The sequence below is a fragment of the Microcaecilia unicolor genome, chromosome 1 (assembly GCF_901765095.1).
Source record: "Microcaecilia unicolor chromosome 1, aMicUni1.1, whole genome shotgun sequence".
NCBI lineage: Eukaryota > Metazoa > Chordata > Amphibia > Gymnophiona > Siphonopidae > Microcaecilia > Microcaecilia unicolor.
The window spans coordinates 172,765,444-172,778,227 of NC_044031.1; the positions used below are offsets into that span (position 1 = coordinate 172,765,444).

The window sequence follows — 12,784 nt, forward strand, 5'->3', positions numbered from 1 at the left end:
CAACTTTCGACACAAATCGGGAGATGGGCGTCCTTCTCCCAGGGTCGCCCAAATCAGCGTAATCGAAAGCCGATTTTGGACGCATTCAACTGCTTTTTGTAGTGGGGATGACCAAAGTTCCCAGGAGCATGTCGGAAGCATAGCGAAGGTGGAACTGGGGTGTGCTTAACACGTGTGTCCTCGGCCAATAATGGAAAAAAGAAGGGCGTCCCTGATGAACACTTGTCTGACTTTACTTGGTCCTTTTTTTTTTTTTTACGACCAAGCCACAAAAATGTGCCCTAAATGACCAGATGACCACAGGAGGGAAATCGGGGATGATCTCCCCTTACTCCCCCAGTGGTCACTAACCCCCTCCCACCCTACAAAAATTTAATTTTTCCAGCCTCAAATATCATACCCAGCTCCATGACAGCAGTATGCAGGTCCCTGGAGCAGTTTTAGTGGGTACTGCAGTGCACTTCAGGCAGGCAGACCCAGGCCCATCCCCCCCTACCTGTTACACTTGTGGTGGTAAATGTGAGCCCTCCAAAAACCCACCGTACCCACATCTAGGTACCCCCCTTCATCCATAAGGGCTATGGTAGTGGTGTACAGTTGTGGGGAGTGGGTTTGGGGGTGGGGAGTGGGTTTGGGGGGTTGGGGGGCTCAGCACACAAGGTAAGGGAGCTATGCACCTGGGAGCTTTTTCTGAAGTCCACTGCAGTGCCCCCTAGGGTGCCCAGTTGGTGCCCTGGCATGTGAGGGGGACCAGTGCACTACGAATGCTGGCTCCTCCCACGACCAAAGGGCTTGGATTTGGTCACTTCTGAGATGGGCATCCTCGGTTTCCATTATCGCCTAAATTTGGGGATGACCATCTCTAAGGTCGACCTAAATGTGGAGATTTGGGCGTCCCCAACCGTATTATCAAAACAAAATATGGACGCCCATTTTATTTCGATAATAGGGTTTTCCCGCCCCCTTCGCAGGGATGTCCTGCGAGGACGCCAGCAGGAAAACTTGGGCGCCATGTTCGATTATGCTCCTCCACATGACACAGTTCCCCTATTGTATATTCACCGGACACAGTCTTGTGAAGTTCCACCTGTATATACCTTAACTTAAATCTAAACTCTTAATTTTCATAAAGGGATTTATAGTAACAGTATGGAGACTTACTTTAGACAAAGCTACTCTTGCACTTAGGTTGCTGTGTGCACTGGCCATCTCAAGAGTACAAAACTGTACCAAGACTCCTAATGTGATTGTTTCAACGTAATATGCAAACGTATGTTTAATACTGTGTGCCATTTCATGTTTTTATTTTGAGTTTCTATTTGTTTGGAAGGAAAGGGATAAGAGTAAGTAAATAAAGTTTACTAACTATATTTTGTAGCCAACCCACTCATTTTCAAAACCACATCCATCTCTCTCAGATCCACAGTGGAACCATCACTCACCTGACCAGATCCATTCCCAGTAAGGCTTCAGTTTCACTAGCTGGCTCTCTGGTGACAATGGCTTCATTGGCAATGCAAACTCCATGCTCATTGGCTCCCATTTCTGCGCCCCACATCCATGCAGGCTTACTCAAAATTACAGCATGCGTTTTCTGAACCTGATCTATCGTAATATATGTGCACTGTTAAGAAAAAACAAGGAAGATTAAAATACTATGCTGTAAGGTGGGGAAAAAAACCCCAGGAATTTGGAGTATCAAAGTTCACAGATATGATCCTTGTTTGTTCATCTCCTGCACCTTTGTTCTTGTTGCACATTTCTAAAAACACACACCACTCTGTGCAACAAACCTGTTTACAAGTTGCAGTAAAATCATGAGCACTCAGTTATGAATAAAATAACCAAGATTTTATATTATACTTCCCTTAAAGTACAATAAATGATTCTGCCTATATTTTTCAATGTGATATAAAAATTAAATTTGGGGGTGGGGGGGGGGGTTATCAATGTGGGCTACTGTTAAGTCATGTTATTTAACACAGGATCTCATTGTTTAACATGGAACCCTGTGGTAAATAACCCAACTTAACAGTAACCCACACTGATAACTTCCCTCCTCGGTGACCGTTACAGACACCTTCATCCTTTCCTGGCACAGCTGGGCCCTGATTTAGATAGGTTCAAAATGGTAGTAGGAGCCAAGTGAAGGTGGATTCAAAAACCTTAAACCACCATCTTCATCATCAGGAATGAAAACAATTAGGGGAATCTTAATGAGTTTGTTTTAATTGTCAACTGAGTTATTCACTTACAAAACACTATGCTAGTACTGCTTATTTAAAATATTTAAATTTTCGTAAGCATGTAGTCTTTCATCAGATTATAAAAACAGTCATTATATAGTTTCCAGCACTTCTACTTTGTTCCATTAGAAAAGGGGGAAATCGGTATACATTATCCAAATTGTCTATTAAAAGGATAGCTAAAATCTCAACATGTGCCATTGTCTCCTACCTGCAGGATATGTGATAAAGGAAAAATTAAACCTTACCTACTAATTTTCTTTCCTTTAAACTCTACAAACCAATCAAACATACATGGGTTATGCACTCCTACCAGCAGAGTTAAGCATATAGCACACTTTTCTCCACACCACCACCACTCTGATCCTTTAGGAGTTTAAGTTGTGAAGGGATATTCTGGGAGGCTTATTATTCCACAGATAACTAATAAGGATATTATGAATTTATTTTAAAGAAAGATGGTCGAAAACAGTACAGGAACATAGTAAACATATACATATTTGTGGAGCTAGTATCATTTTGATGGAATCAAGCTTACTCCACCATGACAAATAAAGAGGGGACCATTTGGAACAGGAGTTTAATCTATTTGAGTATATGAGTAGAGTTATACATAAGAATTTTTGCCAACGGTGGACTTAAAGAGTAGGCCAAGATATTTGATTCCTTCTCTACACCAGCAAATTGGGATGTTGGGGAAAGTTAAATTCTGGCAATAAACGTTAAGAAGCAGCTCTGTTTTGCTCCAATATCATAGCCAGACGGGTTACCAAAATAGTCAATTAACCCAAATAATTCTGAGTCAGAAGTTTGTGGGGGGAAACATATAAAAGAACATTATCCTCAAAAGCAGATAACTTAACCTGATCACCTACGGATATACCTCTGACGACTAGAACAAGAGTGGGGATAAAGGACAACTCTGTCTTGTACCTCTAGATATGGAAAATATACCTGAAAGTATAGAGTTAACATTTACATGAGCTACAGGGTTGAAATACAAGATTTTATCATCATGTTAGTAAATGCCTCACCCCTATAAACCAATTTAAAACACAGAGGAAAGAAATTTCTATTTGATAGTCGAAAGCTTTTTCAGCATCCAGGGAAAAGGCACAAATAGGATCCCTCAGAAGTTGAGTAGTCTGTAAAACATAAGAGAATAATCTAGTTTTATCAGAAAATAGGATTTATTTTTATTTATTGGGATTTATTAACCGCCTTTATGAAGAGATTCATCCAAGGCGGTGTACAGCAGGTACAGTTAACATAAAACTTACAGTTTTGTATGTATTGAAGGCTTGGGAGAACAGCCAGGCTTTCACCTGCTTCCTGAAGTAGAAGTAGTCTTGAGGTACACATAGCCACTCTGAATAAAGTCTAGAGCGTGAGGGCTACTCCTTAGAAGGTTCGCTGGTGAGTATCACATTGTACAATTTCTTTTGACAAAGGTACAGATAGTGATGATCCTTGAGAGGACCTTAGAGGTCTTAAAGGTGTGTAAAGGGCTAACTTATTCTTTTAGTACTCTGGCCCATTTTGTCTGAGGACATTGAAAATCAAACAGTTTTAAATTTAGCCCTGTAAGGTACTGGTAGCCAGTGTAGCTTTCACAGCACAGCAAGGGTGTGATGTGGTCATGCCACTTGCATCTTTCTATCAGACATGCTGCAATTCTGAATTAGTTGGAGCTAATAGAACGCTTTTTGGTTTGTCCAGTGTACAGGGCATTACAGTAGTCTAGTCGTGATGTTATCATGGCATGGATCACTGTGGTCAGACTTGACTTTTCAATATATGGAGAGAGATTTCCTAGCTGCCGCAGGTGATAAGAGACAATTTTTAAAGGCTGTTTGAATTTGTGGGATCAGAGTGAGTGATGAGTCTAGCAGTATCCCAAGATTCCCGACCTGTAATTTTAGGGGGAGTTCATACTTCCCAAAGGGTATTTTGAAGTTAGGTTTTTGTCCATTTGTGTTTGGTATCCAAAGAATCTGTTTTATTAGGGTTCAGGCAAAGTTTGTTGTTCGCCCATTCCTGAGTTGCGGTTAGGCAGGCAGTCAGATTACTCAGAGCTGCGGGTAGATCTGGTTCAGCGGGTATGAGTAGCTGCACATCATCAGCATAGATATAGAATTTTGGATCCATTGACCAAAGCAACTCAGCCAGAGGCTCGAGGTAGATATTAAATAAAATGACAGACAGTATGGATCCCTGTGGCGCCCCACAGTTCAGTGCTCAAGGTAATGATGTGCAGTTGCTGAAAAGAACTTATTGTTGTCTATCTGACAAATAGGATTTGAACCAAGTAAATTCTATGCCACTGATACCTGTTCCTGCCAATCTTGCAAGCATGATAATATGATCCATGGTGACAAAGGCTACTGAGAAATCGAGTAACACTAGTATCAAGGAAGATCCCGTCACGGTTTCTGTGCAGATCATCACAAAGCGACACAAGAACTTTTGTTAGGGGTAGACTGTTTGAGAAGGGTGAATCAGCTTAATAATATATTTAGAAAGACAGTCTAAGATTTTTGTGTATAGGTTAGAGTGGTGGACTTTGGTCCTGGGGAACTGGGTTCGATTCCCACTGCAGGCACAGGCAGCTCCTTCTGACTCTGGGCAAGTCACTTAACCCTCCATTGCCCCAGGCACAAATAAGTACCTAAGCCGCATCGAGCCTGCCATGAGTGGGAAAGTGCAGGGTACAAAAAAAATATGTTGCAATCATAATTTAGAAAGAATATAGGCGTGTAATTTTTTTGAAGCATAGGATCATGTCCTGGTTTGGGGAGCCCTATTATCATGGCTTCAGTAAATAAATCTTTGCTAATGACATTAGCTATAAATAAGTATACAATTTAATAACTTCTCAGATGTATAAGAGGTATGTTGCCAAGAATTCAATGGTAAGACCATCGCCTCCAGGTGCTTTACTGAGTTTTTAAAGATTTTTTAATAGCCTTTTGTATATCTGATATTTTAATTGGAGTATTCAAGGCTTCTTTTTCAACATTACTCAGTGGGTCTATTCAACTTAGATAAGAACATATCTATTTGTTGTTTGAGAGGGAGATTTACAAGATTTATATATATCAGCATGATAAGTAGAAAATAGTAAAGCTATTTCCTTAGAATTAGTTATTGCAGTACCACCATCATCAATGGCAGAGATCTGAATAGCTCTATTTTTTGCTCTTAAGTAATTAACAAGCATTCTGCCAACTTTGTTCATACTAGAGTAGTAAACAGCTTGTTCTAACATCAATAAAGCCCCAACATTTGTACTCATAAGATGATTATATTGAAATTTAAATGTTTGTATAGATATTAGAGAGTTAGAGTTAGGTTGCATTAGTAATTGTTGCTCTAAGTTTTTAATATCTTCCAGTCAGGAATACATCAAGCACATCCCGTTCATTTCTAAATCTCCATTATCCTACCTGTAATATAAATCCACCTACGCTTCCTCCTTTTCCTTTATCAGCACCCAATTAAGGAATGCATTGCCAAAAGCTGTCAAAACCACTCAAACCATCTCAACTTTAGGAAATTACTCAAGACCAGCCTATTCCAGAAGGCCTACCCCCAGGATCCAACATAAAACCTAAAATCCTTGAAAACAGCACATAAATGGATCACTTTGGACTACCTTACCTTTACCCTTTTCCCTCATTCTTTCTATCCTCTCTGATTACCACAATCTATTGTATTTGTATAACTGCTGGACTGGCAATAGCCTTTTCGGTTTATTGCAAGCCACATTGAGCCTGCAAACATGTGGGGAAAATGTGGGGTATAAATGTGATAAATAAATAAATATCTGTTTCCAATTTTTTAAGTTCTTGTTTCTTTTTCTTGTGTTGACCCATGAAAATGTCAAAATCTCCCCTCTAATATAGGCTTTGCAAGCATCCCAGACTGTAGAGTAATCTAAATCCTCAGTTTCATTATTGTGAAAGTATTCTTCTGTCCATAGTTTATGATTTGTACAAAAAGAGTCATCCTGCAGTAAGGATGCACTAAATCTCCAAGACTGTTATACACGCACATGATCAGAAATGGTGATTGGTTCAATGGATGCTAATAAGTTTGCCATCAAGGATTCTGAAATAAAAATATAATCCAGTCTGGAAAAGGACTGATGAGACTCTGAATGGAAAGTATAGCCCAGGTCTTTAGGATGAAAAGTCGCCATGAGTCAAATAAGTCCCATGTCTTTAACAGATGGCGAACAGCAGCAGACAATTTAAGAGGTCTAAGTTTAGCCTTGGATTTGTGATCCAAAATTGGATCCAGTGGTAGGTTCATGTCATAGCTAAATTTAACATGATCCACATTGAAGAGTGCCATCTGGTGGAAGATGGAGAAGAAATCAGGTTCATCTGTGTTAGGTGCATAAGCATTGATGAGGGCGATTTCTTTCCTTGTTAATTTGAATGATCAACACAATCCATCTGCCCTCTTCATCAGAGCTGTGCGAGATAATACAGTATTTTAGTGACTTAGCAAGGAGTATAGCTCCCCTGTTTTTCTTTCCCTTAGATGGGGTAAAGAAACAGTCTTGAACCCAGTCCTGCTATACATTTTTTCAATTCTGAAGCAGTGAGATGGGTTTCTTGTAGGAAGGCGATCGCTGGATTAAATTTTTTTAAAGATATAATAAAATTCTCTTCCTTTTTATGGGGTAGTTAATCTCTTTAGTGTTCAAAGATATTTTAATTGATAAAGACATATCTTAATCCTTAATTCTGAGTAAAAATAGAACAATTGATATGGCATACAGACTCTGAAAGCCAGGACTTGACAAAATGATGGATATGGAGATTAGAAAAGCTGCAATGGACATAGAAATATGTAGGACGAACTTACACATCAAACAAGCAGGAAAAAACATATCCTACAAAACAACCCTCACACAAAGAAGTTGTGGGATCAAGGAAATAAGGACATATGGCAAAGAGAGAGCTCTATGAAGGTACAGCTAGATGTCTTAGTACATAAGACACCAAAAGCACTGTAGAGAGAATATTTATTAAACAGTTATTCCATTACAAAGATCATGAGGTGTTCATCAGTAAGTCTTTTTTGTGCTTCTAAGTAAAGTTCCAAAAGTTTTGGATCTTTATAAAAAAAAAAAGACTTGGTGGTGTTGAGTGTCACTTTCATAACCACTGGAGCAAATAAGAGGAGTGGGACTTGGGAGTGATCGTATGTGACAAGAAAGATAATTTTCCTTGTCTGTGTCTTAAAGAAAAAAAAATGCAATGCTTGAGGAAATAACACCTTGCCCATTTGCCAGGAAAGCCTCAATATCTGTTTTGAGAGGCCCCAGAACAATGCACCCAGAAAATTTATAGTCACATACTTATAAACATTTAAGTCCAGAACTTCTGTGTTCCAGAGCACGTAATACTTTTGGAAAGAAAAAAAAAAAGCACCCCTATTCAGAGTTTCTAATAACGATTTCTCCAGGAACCCCTATCCAAAATATCTTCTAGTCCTCCACCTAAAACCTATACAGGGATCAAGCTGATAAATGGGGGAAGGATGGATTCAGAAGAGACTTCCAAAATATAAGTACAATACTTCTGTAAAGTGTCTAATGGAGAAGAGCTTCTCAAAATGAAAAACAAATCGATCTTAACTTCAGCCTTTTACTACAATTTTCAAAGGCCTCCTTGTCTACAATGAAGAGTTAAATCTCTTACTGCAAAACCATATTTATGTAATTCTTCTACCTGCTGGTCCACACTCCAGCTCAGTCTCCAAATCCAGCATCTTCTGCTCACATGTTTGTGTGGAGCATGAATTAATAAGGGTTTATGTATACTGTTGTCAAAAAAGCAATGATGCTGCTCGGTCACTGAAAAATGTATAAGTGTAGGGAATAATACATTTAATTTCATGTATGGACTAACTCTTTGCATTATCACCCATATTGTGGATGCCAATTAAAATCTCTGTACACTTACTATTGTCAATGATGAACGCAAAACTGCATCAGGAATAATACATATCTACATAAATGTAGTATATTGACTTACACAATAGGAGCACAGTACCTTATAACACCCTTTAGGAATGTCACTGAACTGTTTATATCTTATTTATCCAGTTCTCAGCATACAATGGTTTGTCTCTGCATAACCATCATCATCAATACTAGTTGGGAGGCAGGGATAGTGCTGGGCAGACTTATAGGGTCTGTGCCAGAGCTGGTGGTTGGGAGGCGGGGATAGGGCTGACCAGACTTAAATGGTCTGTGCACTGAAGAGGACAGTACAAATAAAAAAGCAGCACATATGAATTTATCTTCTTGGGCAGACTGGATGGACCCTGCAGGTCTTTTTCTGCCGTCATCTACTATGTTTACTATCAATACTATTTCATAATAAAGAAAGGTTAGAGACAACCATTGTGTCACGTAAAGTGTTATTACCTTCTAATTTTCTTTCCTTGGATCCTCCTAGACCAGTCCAGATAGGTAGGTAGTGCTCACCAACCAGCAGATAAAGGCAGAGAACACAAACTTTCAGTGACTACTATAAGAAGTGGTACAGTCCTAGAACTTGTCAGTACACTTTGTCAAAGCTGATGGTGAAACCCTCATTATAAAACATGCAATCAGTAACAAGAATGAACAAAAACTACAACAGAATCAGTAGTCCCAGATAAAATTGATGCAGAATTAAAAAAAAAAAACTGACTTGCTTTTGTTACTGGAAATTAGCTCACTTGAAAGCTCCATAAATATCCAATTCCTTTATTTAAATCTTTTACCTTTAGTCTTTGCCTGTTTTTCTTATCTGACATGCCCTATTTACAATGCTTTAGTACTGAATACCAAGATTTCTAAAGGGGTTTACTAAAGAGCCCTTTCCTCCCCTAATAGTTAGGTAAGGCATACCACTGCTCCCCAGTAACCATGTACACTGCCCAAGTCTTGTTCTGTTTGGGCCAAGCAGCGCAAGAGTATAATTCTAGATATGCACTGGTATTTTTAGAAAAGACTTTTGGAGAACTTTTTTTTTTTTACCTATTGGTCCATCTCTGTGCACTGAGGGGGCTTAGCCCCAAGTCTCTGCAGTCCAGACCCTTCATAACCCCCTCCCCATGCACGGGAGGCTGGAGCCTGCTATGAAGATTCTATGCCTGTAACCAGATACTGTATAGCCGTACACTCCTTTGGCATCATATTAAAAGGTTATTTATCATATTTATTTCTGGGGCAAGTGTATGACTGTAGTTTGATGCACATTTGTTAACTGAAATACAAAAGAACCCACAAGATACCAGCAGGAGTCCCTGCTGTTCTAATCAAAAGTCTCAGCCACACTGAAAGGGATCTGAATTCCCCAAGGAATAAGAGAACAGGCTAAAGGTCTTCCTGGGAGGTCCAAGACAGGTCTAGCAGGACTCAAGGAAAGGAACTCAGAAAGAACACATTTCTTCTTCCTCATCCTCCTGCTGGATCAGTTCAGAACCAGTCTACACTCTCCAACAGTTGAATCACCCTGCAAATAGCTGTACCGGCCTCCTCCTCCAAAATGGCCTGCACCAATAAATCATCCAGCTTCAGGTGTACTTTGATGCTCACCTTGTGCAGGAAAGCAGCCACTACAAGCACCTTTGAAATGTGTGTCTGGTAGCCAAGCCAGAATAGCATTGCTCTCAACTAGAAATACTCGCCCAAGATGCAGAAATATCAACATTTCTGATTACTGGCTCAAACCAGATTGAGTAGATATGCTTCTGACAAGTTGAGGGATGCAAAGTACTCACACCCAGCTGGACTACTGCAATCACAGACCAAAAGGTTTCCACGAGGAACCTGGGAATTTGCAAACACCAACTCCGGTGATATCCAAGATTGAGTGGAATGACCCTCCTTTCTTAGGTTCAATAAAGTGATATAGTGCTTTCCTCCCCCATTTTGTTAGAGGAACTGGCACAATGGCTTTGAGCTGAATCAGATGTTCTACCATCTCAATGGATGCACTTACTTTGCACCCTGAGCTACAGGGAGAAAAAAAAAAGCACTGAAAAGGGGTTTGGCAATCTCTAAGATGTAACCCTCGCATATCATCTCAAAAACTGACTGATCTGAGAAAACTTGAGTGCTTTCTGGATGACTGACAAGATCTCAACTCCTTTGGCCCAGAGTGGAGCCACCAGACCTCACTGGGAACCTTTCCCTCCTGCCACCAGATCCCTCTTCTTTTCTTGTCCTATGGGTCCCCTACAAAATGTGCTGCCCCTTCTTGAACCACCCCAACTCACACCCCAAGGAGGTTGCAGCCACCTGCCTCCCCAGGCAGGAGTGGCCACTGTCTGAGAGAATATTGTTTGATGAACTTCTAAAGGCAGTCCGAGTATGATCATTGCTTCCCCCTAGATTCTTGATCAACCTCTCTATGTCTCCACTGAATAGGAGCCTGCCTCAACAACAAAATTTAATAAGCCATAACTCTGATACTAAGACAGCCTACCAGAGACCTTGTCACACTGCCACCACCATGGACATAAACAACTTGGTTCCGATTTATACGAGATCATACAATGCATCCGTCACCAAAGCTGCTGCAGACTCCAACCTTGCCATCTCTGGAGACTCCGGAAGTTGTTGAATTCACTGGATGAGCACAGAGGCTATGTAGCCTCCAAAAATTGCTGCACGGATCCCAAGTGTTGACAATGTGGAAAAGCACTTCAGCACTTCTGCTCTGTGAGTCTTTCAAGACCATGCCTCCCTCCACCAGAATGGTGGTCTTCTTCATTACTGACATCACCAGGGAATCCACCCATGGGTGCTGAAACTATTAGAAGTCATTCCAAAGGTGAGGCTATAGCCTCCCCAATCCTTATCCTAGCAATTATGTCACTGAAAATCACTGTGTTCTTTCGCCATCTGTTGGATGAGGAGCATAACCCATGTGTCTGAACTGGTATAGGAGGATAAGGAAACGTAAACATGATCAACTCACTTGTGGATTTTTTATTTATTTTTTTAAAGATAATCAGGCATGAGAATTCTCATCTTATTTTGGCAGCTGTCACCAGCCACAACAGAATAATACAGGAGGAAAAAAAATACACCAACAACATCAGTTTAAAATAGGACATAGAATCAATTACCTCACAGTTTATTCAAATACTAGCCGTTAAGCCTGTTAAAACAGGCGAGTTTTTTTTTCTATGGGCTCCCCCCCATCCATCAACCGTGTTCTCTCCCCTGCCCTCCCCCCATGTCCTGCAGCCCTCTCTCCCCTGGCCTCCCCCCCCCCCCACCAACCCTCCTCTCTCCCCTGCCCTCCCCCCATGTCCAGCAACCCTGTTCTCTCCCCTGCCCTCCCCCCATGTCCAGCAGCCCTCTCTCCCCAGGCCTCCCCCCGTCCACCAACCCTCCTCTCTCCCCTGCCCTCCCCCCATGTCTAGCAACCCTCCTCTTTCCCTTGGCCTCCCCCCCTACCCCCACGCGAAACCACAGCACTCGATGTCCGCGTCCGGGGCCACGCCTCTCGGGGTGAAACGTCATCACCGCCGCCATGGCTCCTCCCCCCGAAACCGCAGCACTCGATGTCTGCGTCCGGGGCCACGCCTCTTGGGGTGAAACGTCACCGCCGACATGGCTCCTCCCCTCGGGGCTCCGCCAATCAGAGGAGAGGAAGGCAGGGCGCTGGCCGGCTGTGGAAGTATGAATGGAAGAGTCGCGTGGGTTGGCGAACCTCTCGCATTTGTGTCGCGCGCAGCGTAATTGTTATCCCGTTGCACTTGACTTGATTGTGGTCTCGGCCGTGTTGTATAGGTGTTACTGTGACAGGGAGGCAGGAGCAGCGGCATCGGCAACGTCGGGGAGGGGGGCCTTCATTCGTTCCTCCTTCCCCCTCTGATTTCCACGCCCCCTCCGATTCCCACACCCCGTCCTCTCCACGTACCTTTGGGGCTGTTTAGTGTACTCTCCGCCCCTCGCCCCGCCTCTGACTCCTCCTCCTTTCTGGTTCTGGAGCTGTTGGAGGCGGGGCTTGGACTTTTGACGTCTCAACGTTCGGGCTGTACTGCGCATTTGCAGGTGAGTCGGTCACTTGCCATTTATATGTTTGATGTATATAGCACCATACAGTCAACCAGCATTCTGTGAAGTGCCTTTTCAACTTACAAATGAAAGTAACCTGCCACACTGATTTTGATAGACCGTTGCTAATGGCAACCCAGCTGTTTCCTTTGTATTGTTCCACAATATATCAAAGTTTATAAATGTCAAATCAAAAACTTCTTCCTTTATTAGATCCAAGCTATATATATGTGTTTAGTGATGCAGAACATTTGAAATGCGATACTCTTATCATTTTCTCTGTCCTAAACAAGTACATCTTGTTTTAAATTCATCTCTGTGTCTTGCAGATATAGTTTTTTCCATATACTGTAAGACTACCAATATTTATCTTTATTGATATAGCAAAGATATTTTTCTTTGTGGAGATTTCAGCTTTAAAAAAATGTCAATGTTTCATATTGTGGCTACTGTTTTATTC

At 41.6% G+C, this 12,784-nt stretch overlaps 1 protein-coding gene across 3 annotated transcripts in view; it reads right to left on the reverse strand.

The window, feature by feature from the left end:
• The window catches only part of SCRN1 (secernin 1), a 74,075-nt gene that overhangs the window by 31,296 nt on the left and 29,995 nt on the right, over positions 1–12,784 (reverse strand). For all 3 annotated transcript variants that reach the window (XM_030202534.1, XM_030202536.1, XM_030202528.1), the window contains exon 3: positions 1,443–1,624. In XM_030202534.1, the coding sequence (XP_030058394.1) occupies positions 1,443–1,624 (182 nt within the window). The remainder of the gene's footprint in view (positions 1–1,442; positions 1,625–12,784) is intronic.